At 46.2% G+C, this 16,644-nt stretch overlaps 1 protein-coding gene across 1 annotated transcript; it reads left to right on the forward strand.

Annotated features, from left to right (window-relative positions):
• Positions 1 to 7,262: 7,262 nt before the first annotated feature.
• On the forward strand, positions 7,263 to 8,177 carry LOC109785646 (E3 ubiquitin-protein ligase RSL1-like). The gene is made up of 2 exons (XM_020344249.2): positions 7,263 to 7,816; positions 7,900 to 8,177. The coding sequence occupies exons 1-2, from the start codon at positions 7,263 to 7,265 to the stop codon at positions 7,967 to 7,969; spliced, it is 624 nt and encodes a 207-aa protein (XP_020199838.1). The 3' UTR covers positions 7,970 to 8,177.
• The last annotated feature ends 8,467 nt before the right edge of the window (positions 8,178 to 16,644 follow it).

The following is a 16,644-nucleotide window of genomic DNA, read 5'->3' on the forward strand; positions in this document are numbered from 1 at the left end:
GATGTCGGTCTCCTACCCCCTCCCGCCGTGCCCCTACCCGATCGACAAACTCTCTTGAGGCCACCCAAATTTACCAAGTTAAAAGAGCGTTGTCGTCGAGGCCACCCCGAACCCTTGAAGCGTTGTTGAGGCCACCCCAAATCCTTGAAGCGTTGCCGAGGCCACCCCAAACCCTAGAGAAGCGTCGAGGCCATGCCACTAATATGATTCCTTATTGTGCTTAGCTAGCTAGTTCAACGTTTGCCACTAATATATCCATCTGTCATGTTTGAATAATAATTGCCATGTTGTAAATATTTGCAGAAACTATGGATCCGCACCCCCGAGACCAAGCAAAAGAAGCGGTGTTGGGGGAGATAATCGCACACGAAAGTGATGCCGTCTTGTCGTTTCTCAACGACACATGCACCGATGGTCTGGAAAGACAGGATGAAGAAGCAGGCTACGACGATGATCAAACAATGGAGGAGGAAGGACACCGTATGACGGCTCCGGTGACCGAATGGAGGGGGAAGGACACCGTGATGACGGCTCCCGTGAGCGAATGGAGGGGGAAGGACACCGTGATGACGGCTCCCGTGAGCGAATGGAGGGGGAAGGACACCGTGGTGACGGCTCCGGTGACCGAACGGAGTCCGGCCAGGTATATATATTAATTAATTGAGCATGTGCTGACTATATATAGCTAATTGATGCATTAATTGTTTTTGGTATGTACACATATTAACTCTCTTCTTTTTCTTCTTTTCTAGCCCCCGGATCGAGCAACACTTCGGTAACGAGACGAGGCCCGAAGAGAAAATTGCGCGCGGATGAAAGGTACACAATCATCGAAATTGATCGCGCTGGCCAACCGATTGAACCCCTCCGGACCAAGCAAAAATTTAATGCTCAGTGCGGGGTTCTAGTGAGGGACATGATCCCGATCAGCATCGAGCAATGGTTGAAGCCTAAGGACAAAGACTCTCAGGTGTCTTATGTCAGCGATAGGCAGAAAGCTGATCTTTGGACCGCGCTGCAGGAAAATTTCACCTTCCCGCCAGAGGAGGATCCGGAGAATCCAGTTAAAAAGCCAATGATCAAGGCTTATGCTCTTAAGAAGATGGCTGAGCTATTCAGGAGGTGGAAGAATGAGCTGAAATCATCGTTTGTCGACCAAGACAAGACTCCAGAATTCATCGACCGATTTGAGAAGATCAAAGATCAGTGGCCCGAATTTGTCACCAAAAAGAAATCTGAGAGAGTAGCGAAGATGTCAGCGACAAACAAGAAAAATGCTGCAAAGAAGAAGCATCACCATCGCACGGGGTCAGGTGGCTACCTGAAAGCCCGGCCGTTGTGGGACAAGGCTGAAATGACCTCATTGACAAAGGGATCGAACCAGAGACGCGACGCTGGCCAGACCGTTGCAGGACTTGGTTCTTTGGGGTTGGGGGAAAATTGGACCCTGTAACAGGGAAGTGCGTTTGGACCGACGAGCAGCTGAACACACCCATCGTGAAGCTTCAGGAGTATATCGAAAAGGCGCAGCAAGGGACGTTCATTCCGGACAGAGAGAACGACGAGCTCACAGAGGCCCTCGGGAATCCTGAGCACCCCGGACGGACACGAGGCACGCCAGGCTCCCTTTCGTGGAAGGTTAGATTTCCCAACGCAGGCGGTTACAAACGCCGGGAGAGGAAGAAGAAAAAGGAGTTGACCCAAATACAGGCGCTGCACGCAAGGGTACAAGCGCTAGAGGAACGAGAGGCAGTTCGCAGCACGCGACCTGCCGAAGCTACACCCGAAGCTACCCCGCCATCTCAGCGGAGAAGCAGCGTGGCTTCCTCAGAGCTGCTTCAGGAGCCTGTCTTCACGGCTCCTGCTAGCTACCCCGTAGATGCTATCACGGAGTCTCAGCATTGCCACCTTATGACGCAGTGGATGGAATTGAAAGTCAAGGCGGCTGTTGGCTCTGTTGCACCTCCTGAACCTGGCGCAACTTTTCACTGCCGGCCGATTCCAGAAGGATATGCTAGGGTGATGGTGGATGAAATAATAGAAGGATTTGATGACCTCCAGCTTGACCACCCTACGGGTGAAGGGGAGACTCGGCTGGGTTCTTGTGTGAAGACTCCATGCCTATGGCGGAAGGAGCTCATCAACCTTCCGAACTGCATGCCTCTGCCTCCTCCTCCTCCTCTGGCGAGTCAGGGCACTCCGCCACCTCCACCGCCTCCTCCTCCGGCGAGTGACGATCAGGGCACTCAGCCTCCTTCTCAGGCGCGTGGCGGCACTCCGCCTCCTTCTCCGCCTGCGCCCGAGCAGCCACCAGCCTCCTCCTTCTCCGCCTCGCCAGCAAGGGCGGAAGAGACCCGCCACCGCCCCGGCTGCTCCAGCGCGTCGTAGTCCTTCTCCTCCGCCTCGTAAGCAAGCATGAAAGAAGACAGCCGCAGCCGCTCCGTCTGCTCCGGCGTCTAGCAATACAGCCAGAGGCCGGAGGCAATACAGATACGGTCCACCTCTCAAGCCTCTAGAGAAGTTACCGTACGAGATGACCGTGGAAGAAAACAAAAAGATCGTGCAAAAAGAAGTGAAGGACTTCTTTGAAGGGGCAAAAGCAGAGAGACATCCACCTCCGGAGGAGAAGGTAGACGCGGTGAAAGCAAAGCGCACTATCGATGCCCTGAGGAAACCACCAAAGTCTCCGCCGAAAACCAACTATGAGCGCGTTACTGAAAAGGCATATCTCGAAGCGGAGCGGTCGGGAAGTACTGTCAGTGATCAAAGGTTAAATGAACGACGAGCAGCTGGGAAAAAAATTGCCCAGCTCGGCGAACAAGCGAACCAATCGTGCCCCCCGCTCAATGTGTCTAGCGACATCGTCGCTAATGCTTCGGGGATGGTGCCCGGTTATAGCAATCTTGGAGATTACCTGTCCGATGATGTACATTATGATTTCTTGGAGGTGGACGAACACAGATACGAGTACGGGAAGCCTCTCGTCAAAGATGAAAAATCTCTAACAACGATGATGCGAAGATTCCATAATTGGTACATGAAAACATGCAGAGAATCTGGGGGGATGGATACTTTGTATCTGAGAGTTAAAGAGGAGCACGACCTCATTGGAATTGATCTGTTGACTATTTCATTTGAGGAGTTCTTCCAGTTCTTCAATCAAAAGGCCCTCGATAAATTAACGGTCACTTGCTACTGTCTGTAAGTACTACTTCTGTCATTAAGTCTCTATATATAGCTCAGCTCTTTCATTGCATGTATTTATAATTATCCTCACTATATTATGCAGATTGAAGATCGTCGAGTGCAGAAAAGCAGAAATGTATGATATTGGGTGCATTAACACAAATCTCATAGATGAATTTCAGGTTAAAAAGAGGGCCGAAGAGGCCGAGGCCAACTTGCTCAAATCATTGTTAATAAATCAAAACAAAGATTTAATACTCTTTCCTTACAACTTCAAGTGAGTGTTACTGTCGTGTGCATATTCGGTTTCCCTTATTACTCGAGCGAGGTTATAGTAATGTAATTGATGAGTTATGCATGCGTGCGCAGCTTCCAATATATTCTCCTGGAGATTAAGCTTGAGCGGAGACTAGTAACCGTCTTAGACTCGAGACGAAAAGATCCCGAAACAAGTAAGTTCAATCGATCATTATCGCACCATATCGGCAACTTTTTGTTCATTTCCTGATATCTCAAGTAATAATTATTTTCTTTGTCTTGCAGGGTTTGGAAACAGTTCACCGCAGAAGCTCCGGGACTGCCGAAGGAGCTGCGATATACATACCCGAAAGTAAGTACTACTAGCTAGCTAGTTGCGCGCATCTCCTGTTGATTCTAGCTACTTTCATCAATGCCATTTATAATGCTTCATTATCAGTTTGATTGACCTTTATTTCTCGTAAAGTGCTTGTGGCAGGAACAAGGAAATGATTACTGTGGATACTACGTGTGCGAGTTCATCTACAACGCGATTTGCAAAGATAAGCGGGGCTACTCTAAAAGACAATATGAAGTGCGTAAGCAATAATATTCACAATTTTATTTTATTACACCATCATTTCTGTTGAGTTTCATTCATATATATGTATTAACCCCCTTCTTCAAATTAGACGTGGCAGATGCGGAATGAACTCCTACCACAAGATCGCATGAAAGCAATTCAAGAGGAATTGACGGGATTCTTTCTTGACCACGTCATCAATAAAGCCGGAGAATACCATGTGAAAGTTGAGTTCAAATGCTAGGGGATTGTAAGAGATCTTACATATTGTATATGTATGTAGCCAGTAGCGTCGAATAGATAATACGAAAACTTGTTGTTTGACCAATCTCTCGGAGAAGGAGAGGTCGATCACTTCTCTCGGTATGCATGGCGAACTTCTGTACTTAATGGTTTCCTTCATTTTCTTACTAGCTAGCGTGTCGAGGGCCTCTCTATACGTATAGTACGTAGCGTCGACCAAGCACGGAGATAATAGAGGACACTTCTCTCTATTAATTAATTAGCTACCTAACACAATATATGAAACACCTTAATTAACCATACAAAACCCCCAAATCCACCCCCCTTTCAGAAAAAAAACAAAAACCCTACCCCCTGAACAGCTGACGCGTGGATGCCTATTGGTCCCGGTTGGTGCCACCAACCGGGACTAAAGAGCCTTCTGCCTGGGCTCGCAACACCAGCCACGTGGAGGCCCATCTGTCCCGGTTAGTATAAGAACCGGGACTAAAGGCCTAGGCATTAGTAACGACCCTTTAGTCCCGGTTCCCCAACTGGGACAGATGGGCCTTATGAACCGGGACAAATGACCCTTTTTCTACTAGTGATTGATATGAATCAAGAGGGTTTTTATTTTCACTTATCCACGCACACATCACTTCGGCCTCCTTCGCCATACCCTTAAATTGAAGCCGCCCATCAGTTTGCAGTTAGTGCCCATAAGCTACTAGTAGAAACAAAATTGCGTGAAGTGCGGTTCATATATAAGGGTCAAGAATGGATGGGTGATAATGTTAAGTTCGACAGATGGCCAATACATAGGTGATCATCAGTTTGACAGATGGATGAATGATAATATTAGGCGGGTTTTTGAAGGCACGTACCGACATGACAGCGGAGGCCGCAACAGAATTGTCCAAGCTGCAGTTCATAATGCTCAAGGCACACATGCGTATCTCTCTGCCCTGGTCGATTAATTGATCATCAGTGGGATCAGCGCCGTACCTCAGCATCGCACACGTCAGGTCAGCCTCCTTGGCAATACACTTGAAAACATCGTTTTGCATTGGTGCAATCATCATAGAGAAGTCAAGCAAAACAATCCATATACCATGATTACCATCCAACTCGTGAAGGCGAATTTGGGTGCCAAATTATCCTTATATAAACAAAGCCATCTATAATGTACCCAAATATTTCAACTAAAAGAAAACCAAATGTCAGATAGATCAAGGGACCAGCATGTCTGCTTCAATAAAAGAAAACCGCGTAGCCAACCAAAAAACTCACTCCATGTATGCAATTAATTTGAAAAATTGTACTGCAAATAGGATGTTTGCCCCCCTTTTCCATTTCAGCTAATTGTCCATGTCAGTAAACTGATTAGATAATTAGGATGCAGAGAAAGGATCACATAACATTTCATGGTGAAGTACAAGGAAAATGGTTGTGATGTGTTACTAAGGTCCGTACCAACAAAGCGGCGCTGGAAACCTCAGAGAAGCCACGGCCGGCTGTGCGGATGACTGAACGTGCACGCTGGTGGATCAGGCAACTCAGAAGGGTTAATTTCCTCATTTGCAAGGTTTCAGGTTTCACCCGGATCTTCCGCTCAGACACAAGCCGCTCCTCGTTGATGAGGCACTGGTTGAAGCCATCGATCAGGCAGTCATCGAAATTCAAGTGAGCACACAAAACAACCGGTACATAATTGTTGTGGTTTGATACTTTGATATAGGATATGCTTACTTACCGTCTGAGCGAGGGCAGCCATGCTGCTAACCGCATCAGCATTGTGACGGTGATACTCTTGAAGATAGGCGCTGTAGTCGGACCACGGCACGGACTCCCCGATGGGTAGCAGCCTGTCCCATCCCCATAGTTTCCCCACGAGATCTTTTGTCGAAACAAGGGAGAGATGCAAGTGAGATTAATTTCAGCAATGACGAACAAAGGAAGAAGCATGATACTCTCTCTGTATATTACTCCCTCCGTCACGGTTTAGAAGGCGCGCTTGGAAATTCTCTGGGCCTAGGTGGTTATCTATTGGTTGTGAGATGGGCTAAAAAATAGCATTCACACTACACATGCATATAGAAATAGTATATCGGAGTACTAATTAGCTACTAGGAATAAATGCAATGCGCCTAAACCTTGTCTATTATGGAAACGCACGTAAATTTAACTGTGCCTTCTAAACTGTGACGGATGGAGTACGTTTTTTTGGCACTATGACAGTGTCAGAAAACGTCTTATATTTGGAGTAAATATGGATGCTGAACTTTACTTGTATGTACCATGGTACTTGACAATAATAAAGTTCGGCATCTCCTTTGTAACTGTCTGTTTTTCCTCCATGTCTTGGATGAGATCGGTGAAATACTCCCTGTCCTCTGCCTCGTCTTCCCTGCGCGCGGCCTCCATCTGCATCTTCTCCGCCATGTCCTCGAAACGCCTGCGCTTGGCCTCCATCTGATCGGCCTGCTTCTTCGTCGCGGTGTCGCCGACACGCGCGCCGCTGAAAGGGTGCTCTGGTCGTGCAATCCAAAGTACGCTCCCGCAAAGACGACCCCGATCTGATCTACCCGTCTTCTGCAGGAATGGAAGGATGGGCCAACATACTGTAGGCGCGGAAATCGGGGGCGATCAAGTTAGTTAGCACCAACGGCGGGAAACAGAACCACGGGAATTGCGAGGGCGCCCCGCCGAACGACTAGTACCGAGGAAAATTCTGCCGAAGCCTTCACTTTCCATTTGCATGGCTCAGTCAAAATCTAGTCAAATCAGTCTTAAAATCGTCATGAATCTGAATTCATGATCCAGTTCCTCTTCCTCGCCTTGGAAACATGAGACGCTTCGGCCGAGGAGGCATCGGCATCGTCGTCCCGTACGTCCGTAGCGTTAATTGAGAGAGACTTCTTGGGAAACAACACAACACAAAGGTCCTTAAAACCCCACTCTAAACCCCCAAAACCAGCAGATCCCATTCATTACAAAACTTCCTAGTCCTACCTCCCCTCAACAGCTCGCGGCAATGGCGGGACAGGCGCAGGGGCCATGCAGCATCTGCATGGAGCCATTGGACACCCACCGAGGCGGCAGCGCCTGCGCGCACGCCTTCTGCGGGGCGTGCCTGGAGGGCCACGTCCGCGCGAAGCTCGAGTCCGGCCGCGCCGGCGCCGTGGGGTGCCTGGACGCGGCGTGCGCCGGCACGCTCGACCCGGAGCTCTGCCGCGCCGCGCTCCCGCGCGACCTGTTCGAGCGGTGGTGCGCCGCGCTGTGCGAGTCCATGTTCGCCGGCGCGCGGCGGACCTACTGCCCGTTCCCGGACTGCTCCGAGATGATGGTGGCCGACGGCGACGACGACACCGTGACGCAGTCCGAGTGCCAGGTGTGCAGGCGGCTGTTCTGCGCGCAGTGCCGCGTGCCGTGGCACGCCGGCGCCGACTGCGCCGCGTACAGGCACCGGGACACGGCCAGGGAGGACGCGATGCTGCTGGAGATGGCCGCGGGGAGGAGGTGGAGGCGGTGCTCCAGGTGCCAGTTCTTCGTGGAGAAGACCGACGGCTGCTTGCACATCACATGCAGGTAACTAAATCTTCTTGTGAAATTCTATTAAGATCATTGTTGTTGCATCAAGATTGATCGATGGTGGTAAAATTAATTGGCAGGTGCGGCTACCAGTTCTGCTACGGGTGTGGCTCGCAGTGGGCTACGTCTTGTTCTGGCTGCACCAATTAGGCCATGTATGTATATTTCTCAGATTATATCGAATGCTCAGATGCATGGAAGGATGATGATCATGCTGTTGTCGTAATATTTAGTAGCCAGTTTACGGATTTGGTTGAGGATTGTATTTTGATTGAGGATGATAACACCAAGCTAGTAAGAGGTGGTCTTATTTGGCCATGATCGAGCACATGAAATGATCCATGTTTTAGCCAGTTTACGGATTTGTTAGTCGTTGCTATGTGTCACAGTGATTGTTTGCCGAATGCGTTATAATGTTGTAGCTTATCCGATGATATAACTAAATATGTCAGCCCTACTAACCTATACAATAATTAAATGCAACAAACCATATTATTGATCCAGATATTCATGTTTCATACAACAAATTTCCTTGAATATTGCAACCAATTCATGTACCAATGTGCGAGGTATAATCTAGTTTCTTGAAACGGCGCACCTACTTTCTGATAAAAGATTAAAGCAAGTGAGATATATGGGGCACAAATATTTTAGTGGTAGACATGGTCCATCCTCTTACTCTGGTGGTTGGCTGTCGGTGCCTCTTCCCGCTTTGTCGCCGGTTCGCCGCCGGAGGAAGCACAATATGCAGCATAGACATTGATCTGTCATGGTCACTACCTTTCTCTCCCTTCTCTCGTTTGCCTGGTCGGTGATGCTCGCCCCCTCTCTCTCTCTCTCTCTTTGCTCACCACCAATCATGTATCCGACACCGGTAGATTGACCCAGTGGAATCATGCACGAGACAACCGTGGATAAGAGCAAGAACCTCGTTCGCTTGAACCATAGCAGACGAGGAGGATTTGGGGATCACTTGGTTATCCTTTTGTTGCTTGATGGAATCTGTTTTGTTGAACTTGCAGCAGCTTATTCAATACAGAGCAAATGAAATTACGCCTACAAGTAGCAAAGGTCATTTATGATCACACTACCCAAATAAATAGATAATAAATTTTGCCACCACATGCTTGAGGAGCTTCTTCTTTTGCTTGCTTAAGCCTTGCAAACTTACAGTAATATGATTGGAGACTTCAAGTGAGTGGCAAGAGATAGCAAATAAATTATAGAATAATGTCAAATCTTGGCATAGCTCATGTGAGGTTTGTGATTAACTGAAACACTTCAAGCATGTATACCTCAAAAAATTTAGTACAATGGCAAGGTAGAGACATGTTGACACTTGATGCATGATTCATCATAATATTGCAATGAGTTCAGAACACACGAGATAAAACTACATGTGAGTTCACATCTCACATAAGTGTAAATTGTAGCCTCCTCTTTGGAGTCGTCTTCTTTGCTAAAGCTGCAGTGCGTATCCTCTCTAGACTAGTTCTGGTTTGTGATGAAATACTTCTCCGAGAAAGAAAGCAAGGAGGATGCACATATACATGCTATCAAATTTATATAAGTAGTTTGTTTCTCATTTTTTTACATTGTCGAACATGTAACTATTTGTTGTTTACCTTCTAGCGAATATGCCTGGATTGTCGTGTAGTATTTGTTCTCTACCTAGCTTTTGTGGGCTGCTAGATTCACCTATCATAGCTTTTGTATTGCTCTTTATAGGTTTCCTATTCTTGAAATTAAAGAAAACAAGGTTTATTTTTTGGCATGAGGTGATAATTTAAGCTTTGAATGAAAAAAATGACAATTGCCTTCTCTTGGTTCTAAGTCAGCACTTGTAACTAGCTTGCCTATGACCCTTTGTGCCACATTTCTTGCAAGTCACTAGGCCTCTAATCATTTTCTTCACCTTGCATTTGTGGGAGTAGTGCTACCATTCTTGTAACCTTTCTTCATGTGGCCACCTTCAAGGCAATCCTTTAATCCTCAATTTTTCTTTATCTTCTTTTATTTCTTCTCTTAAGTATTGTCGCCACAACAAATGGAAGCTCCACCCGCGACCACTATGATTTTTCTCTCCCATAAGAGCCTTGAAATTATCCACAGAGTAGTACTAATGCACAAAACTGTTCAAGGCATTTTTGTGATGTCACAATTTCCAAGGCATATTGACGTTGTTTACCACCGTGCTTTCATTCAAGACAATTACAAGTCTTCTGATTAGCTTTGCAATATGCATTTTAAAATTCTTTATATTGTCTGAAACCTCTACACTCCAATCAATAGAGTTCACAACTTTCAAGTGCGTAAACCTCTAGTATTTCCCTCAACTGAACCATAATACTTGGTAGTATCCGTCTAGATGGTAGTCTTTCTCAAATCCTTCTCCTCTTCCTCCACAAACCCTTGATAATCTCTCTAAGATTGTGAGCTAGTTCAGCAACATGTAAGTCCTCAAAGTCTCTGCTCAAGTTGTAGAATACTCTCGCTATATTATTAGTGATGTAGTCACACTTGATGCCCGGAATGAAGACATACCTTATCGATTTGAGAGTGATATCGACTTAATCAAAGTCATACCTCATTTGATTCTCCAATACTTGTGCCCATAAGTTACGTGAACACGTCTTTCATATAAGCCATTGCGGTGGAAAACGTCCTTCTGAAACCGCTGGACCTCTTTGCAAAATTATTCATAAGGTGAAAAACATTCCCCTTGTTCAACATTATAAAATATATTCTTCATTGCAACATTTTTAAGTTGATTCATAAACCAAGTTCGATTGTCTTCAGTATCAGAAGCTATGAACCATAGGCAAGTGGATACATCCAATTGTGGCCATCAATTAGCCTCAGCTACAAAAAATCCAACTCTACTTGCAAAGGCTTAGAGAATGCAGTGAAGTATTTCCCAATGCTGAATAAAGGGAATGTTTTCCCATATTATGGAGAATTTTGTGAAATGGTTCCATGTGTTTGGAAGGGTGTATCTTGTGGCAAGGGCTTATATGGGAGAGGTGTTCACAGAACATATGGAAGCAATTATTTGATAATAAAATGGGGTATGGCTTTTGTTAAGTTAGTGCATACTCTCAAGTGGGCGAGGTGTGTCTTCAATCCAGACATTAAGTGTGAGCTCATCTCTAGTAACATAGGAGGGGTTTTCAACAACTGGTTCAGAGATATTATGGACTTATTGCTGAACTAGCCGACAAGATTAGAGGGATGATCATGGGTCTCTAGAGGACAATGAGAAGGCTTGGAGGAAGACTGCCATTTGGACCGATCCTACTTATGGGGGAAGAGGGAAAATACTAGAGGTTTGGGGCACTTGAAAGTTGTGAAATCTGTTAACTGGAGTGTAGAGATTTGATACAATAGCAAAACTTATTGAAAGGCATATTGGGAAGCTCAATCAGAAGACGTGTAGTTTTTCCTTGAAGGGCAGCACACATACAAGCGATGTCAACATGTCTTGCCTTTGTGTCATCATAAAAGGGAGTAGATCTTGAACAATTTATGCATATGTGTACTATGTGGGCAGATTCAAGGATGTTATATGGGACAGAGATTGAGCCAATGACAGAGAAATCACGGTGGCCACGAGTGGAGCTGTCATTTGATGTGGTGCCACCATTTCAAAACAGAAATAAAGAACGACAAAAAATGGAGGATTCAAAGGATGTGTTAAGGAGGTCACAAGGTGTCAATGATGATAGCACTGGCCCCACAAATGCCAAGGGGAAGAAAATGATTAGATGCCTAGTGATTTGCAAGAAATTTGGTTAAAAGTATCATAGGCAAGCTAGTTACAAGTGTCCACTTAATTGAAGCCAAAAAAGACAATTGGCGTTCTTTCATTCAAAGCTTGAATTATCACCTCATGACAAAAGTTTATTGTTTAATTCAAGAAAGAGGAAGCCTAAAAGGAACAATACATAAGGTATGCAAGGTGAATCGAACACCCCACAAAGGCCAACTAGAGAACAGGTACTATGGGACAGTTATGCCATGCACTAGAAGGCAATCAACGAATAGTTCTATGTTTAGCAATGTAAAAAAAACAATTTTCTTATATATAAATGCCATAACATATATGTACAACTGCCTTGCTTTATTGCTAACAGAGGGTATTTATTCACAAACCAGCACAACTACTCCAGAGAGGATACTAGCTGCAGCTCTAGCAAAGAAGATGGCTACAAAGAGGAAGCTACAAATTGGATTAAAAAATCTCCATTAAATTTACTATTCAAGCTGTGCATCCACATGGGCTGCTCTTTTAAGCGTTATCTTCAGTTGCCTATAAAAATGCAAAAGTACATCACCTATTGGTATATTATTTACCAATATTATTTGGTATCACGGTTACATGAAATCCATGAAATTGAATTGGGATATATGAGATGGCCTCCACGCTCACTATACATATTATAAATTAGAAAGTAGTATCAAAGCCTAAGTATACTAAAACTCCATGATCCATAGAAACCATGGATCGACAATATTTGTGAGACAACGCTAAGAAATCATATGTGTTTTCGAATGCAGATAAACATCCAACTGATTTTGCAACATGCTAGAAAAAAAAACAATTTTAATTGAAGAATTCCACCATACCTCCTTGCTTTCTCCTTCCACAAACATAAGACTTCCAATGCATTGGCATGTACGTCCTGCATGGATATAACACCTGTTGATTTGTTAAATCTGTAAAAGCTATTGAACTTCATTCTTGTGCACAATTAAACGCAATGTCTAACAAATGTTGACTTCCACCTGCCAAAACAATGGTTTAAACTGTAGTAAACATACAATCTGTCATATGTACCTCAGTACCCGAGTCTCTACATGAATGTATAGCTTACTGTGTTGAAACTCTACAAAGATAGACTAGTGTAATTTGATAGAGGCTCTTTGTCCGAATTGCATTTGCTAGCACCAAAAGATGAGAGATGGTCGTGAACTAAATAAATATGAAAGTGGTTAATTGAAAATACCACACTACTATGGCACCAATTCTTTGAAACCGTGATATCCGTATAAAATGGCATTAGGTGCATCTTAGCTAATAATAGTACATACGTTGAGTCTGTAAAAATGAATAAGAAGTTTTGAAGATGTATGTAAGGTTTGGTAACCGCAACCCATATTTATATTTTGAGGGATGTGCAAAACTTGAAAAAAGAAAATGGAAGACACTATTATAGAAGTACATAGTGTCCATTGCTAACCTCCAACTTTTGTCAGATCCGAATCAAATCACCACTACAATGACTTCTAAGCATTTTCAATTTGAAACCGTACACCAAAATATTTCAGCTAGTACAATGGAGAATTTCCAATTCCTAGTAGATAAATGTTCAGGTTGTAGTATTTTCCACACAATCATTTAAGAATCTTCTTATGCTCAGGCATAGATTGATAGCGCATAATGTGCATATTCTCATCTCACACACATAGATCACCTTCTGTGCAGAGCTAAGTCTACTAATATATCATCTCGTTGGCTCCCCGCTCCTAGGGTCCCCCCCCCCCCCCCCCCCCCGCCGCCGTCGGCTTCCCCGCGCGGAGCCGCCGTCGCCGCCAGCCCCTTCCCCCTTCGGTTGCCCTTCTCCTCCTCCCCCCTCCCTTCCCAGGACTGTCCGGGTCCAAGTGGGCTCGGCCGGGCAATCGGTGCCCGACAAGTCCTTGTCGCTGCGTCCGGTCGGCCCCGCTGAGGCGGTCGAGGCTGTCCCCTCCCTCCGATCGCATTGTGGTCGCTCCCGTGGCCGTTGTTCCCTTTCCATCTCCAGGTCTCGTGTTGGCAGCTCTAGTGAGGCGGCGAGGGTTGCCCAGTAATCGTGGTGGCACACGCTGGTGGGCAGATGTTGGGGTGATGCATGTCGAAATGCCTGGGGTGGTGGTGGTGGTGGTCGTGGATAGGGAGAAATCCCTGTTGGCTTGTCCGGCACCGACACGGTGACGCCTGCAGCCGCCATTGGTCCTTCCTGAGGAGCGTCGGGTGTATCCCTTCCCCACCAACCCCCGTGTACCGGGAGAAACCCTAGAACTTGTTCGGGCAACAACGGCGACGCCGTCTCATCCCTTCTTGACGGTGTTGCTTGGTGCACAGCGCTTCGGGGTGCTGGGAGCGTGGTGGTACTTCTTCGAAGGGTGCAACGGTTGCCGGGCTTCCTTTCTCCGCTGATCTGCCGGTGTCGACATTTATTTCTCTTCTTTTTTCTCCTTGTCTTTCCTTTTGGGCTTTGTTGTGCTATGGCCCCAGCAAACTGGATGTATCGGTCGTCTACTTTATATATAAAGCAGGGAAAACCTTTTATTGCATATATCATCTCGTTCCATCGTTGCCGCATCGTATATGAGTTTGACAACATGTCAGGTACTACAGAAGGAATCTAAAATGGACATTAGCGAGAAGAAATGTGGCATGCATTATATTGGTTTATGAAAATAGGTGATAGAAGAGCCTATTGTCATTTTAGCACAGAAAATACCTCTAGAAACCGAGTCAAGGTTCCTTTATATCCTGTTTAGTGCAAATTAACACGGGCTTACTTTTTATACCAAAGTGGGGAAAAACGCATGGCTCGGCTACTCGGAGTTTGCATTCGTAGAAAAGGCAGAACAAACAATTTACCGTGTAGCATATATACATAAGTGACAGCTCTTGCAGACCTTGCCTATAATAAATTAGCAAAATAAAGAACGAAAATACCAAGGTGAACATGGTTCCACGGGCACCCAAGTAAACAGTAAATAAAAAATTACTAGAATTTTTTAAAAAATCTGAAATTTTGAGGTATCAAACTTGGTCGACCCGACCATACTCATGTGTGAAGTTCGGTGCAGGAGTGACACCCGGGGTATTTCTTAGTGAAGAAAATATAATCCGACCATACTATTCCCGTCAAACAGTGCTTTTGAATATAACTTTCATCTGTCATTTTTGCCCAAAATACCATGGATGTCATTTCTTTGTGAAACTTCATACGCGAGTATACAATCGACCATGTATATTACAGAAAAAGGTCCAATTTTTTCTCTTTTCCTAGTTTTTTTGGATTTACTATTTATAAGGGGTGCACGTGGAACCATGTTTCACAAATCCGCGTCTAATTACACAAACCTTAAAAAACAGTAGGTTCAACAAGGAAATAGTTTGCTAAAAAAACAACTGTAATTTTCAAGGAAAATAGGATCTTTAGGACACCATTACCGAAGACAAAACAAAATTCACGGTAAAGCACATACTTTTAGGTCCATTAGAGAAACAAAATACCCGTACGTGTTCCTTTTCTTCCAACAACGTTCGTGTTTTGCAGTGCATATATCTGAAACCACTTTCTTGGCAAACAAACAATTCACCATACACTTAAGAGTGCCTTGCCTAATGCCTGCAGTCGATATCAGAAGGAAATAAGGAGGTAGAGGAGGAACGACTGGACCTGCAGCATGCAGACCATGCGCATCGTGCATGTCTGGCCAAGTTGCTGAACATTACCTTTCTTGAGATTCATATACTCATCGTCCTCCTCTGTTGCCTGCCTCATCTACCATGGCGCCGATTACCGCCGCTCCCTCCTTCTCCTCCCCGTCCTCGAACCTATCAAGTAAACGTACCGGAGGTGCTGGACACCGAGAGAATGAAAGAAGAGGCGGGGACTGCGGCGACGCGGGGGACGGGGAGAGGCGCCGTGTATGAGCTCGTGAGGTGACGGATAAATGCAGAGGGGACACGGCTGACCGGGAGAGGCGGCGGTGGATGAGGTCGTGGGATGATCTGGTGCCCGTGATCCGAGGTCCGAGAGTGGCGTCGAACCCTTGCTTGGCACCCGATCTAAATAAAAAAATCAACGGCTGGAGAATAATTCAAACGGTCATCGGACGGGCCAGCTTTCATGATAGCATGAGTTTATCCGGATTAAACGTGGGTCAAACCTTTTTTAAGTTTGACGAACTTTATGGAGAAAAATGTTAATATCTATCAGTAGCTTACTACCGAACTTTTGTTATGCGGTCCTGTATCGGTTAGCAAGGCGATGCGGACGCACTTTTTCCTGCAAACCGGTGACAAATGTGAGGGCTTTGCAGGAGTCTAGACAACAGCCACGCCCGCTTCTGACCATCCTGACCCACCTCAAACATCCTCCCTCGCCCGTGCGCGTTCCCGCCCGGCGCCAGCTGCCCGCATTTATGCCGTCGTAGAACGGGCGCTCCACATTGAAGCCGGCTCCGAGCGGATGCGGCCTCTCACTGCCTCCGCCATTGTACCGACGCGTCGGCCGAGGGCACCGCCCGCTGCACGCCCTGCTGAATATGCCTTCTCGTCGCATTCAAACGTCTCCATTAAACCCGCGTGTGTGCCGAGAAACCTACTTCAACCATATGTCCATTCACAAGCGGGTCGACATTAACCACAACTCCGGGCAAGCTCCTCCCGTCAACCGGCTATTTAAAGGAGGTCAGACGCCGGGCAAGAATCGCACCACTCCGGTGCCCCCATCTCCATCTTTCACCATTATCTCCATCCTTTTGATGGCATCCGTCAAGCAGGAAGAGCGGTTCTCCGGCATAAAAGCCGGTTGGGTGACCCGCCAAGCCCGTTGGATATGAGCCAGGCAACTCGCTGCTCCACCTCCCTCCCTAGCCCAACGGAGCAAGCTGCCACTCCAAGCCGGCGTGTGGTTTAGCAAATCGCCGCTCCAAGCCAACTCGTGGAGGAGTGGGGAGTAGCTCCAGGCAGGCACGCGGGGGAGCACGGCGGGACGGGCATCATGGCTGACATGGATGAGGCCAGACGTCGTGCCATCCGCCGT

Source organism: Aegilops tauschii, chromosome 6 (genome assembly GCF_002575655.3).
Source record: "Aegilops tauschii subsp. strangulata cultivar AL8/78 chromosome 6, Aet v6.0, whole genome shotgun sequence".
NCBI lineage: Eukaryota > Viridiplantae > Streptophyta > Magnoliopsida > Poales > Poaceae > Aegilops > Aegilops tauschii.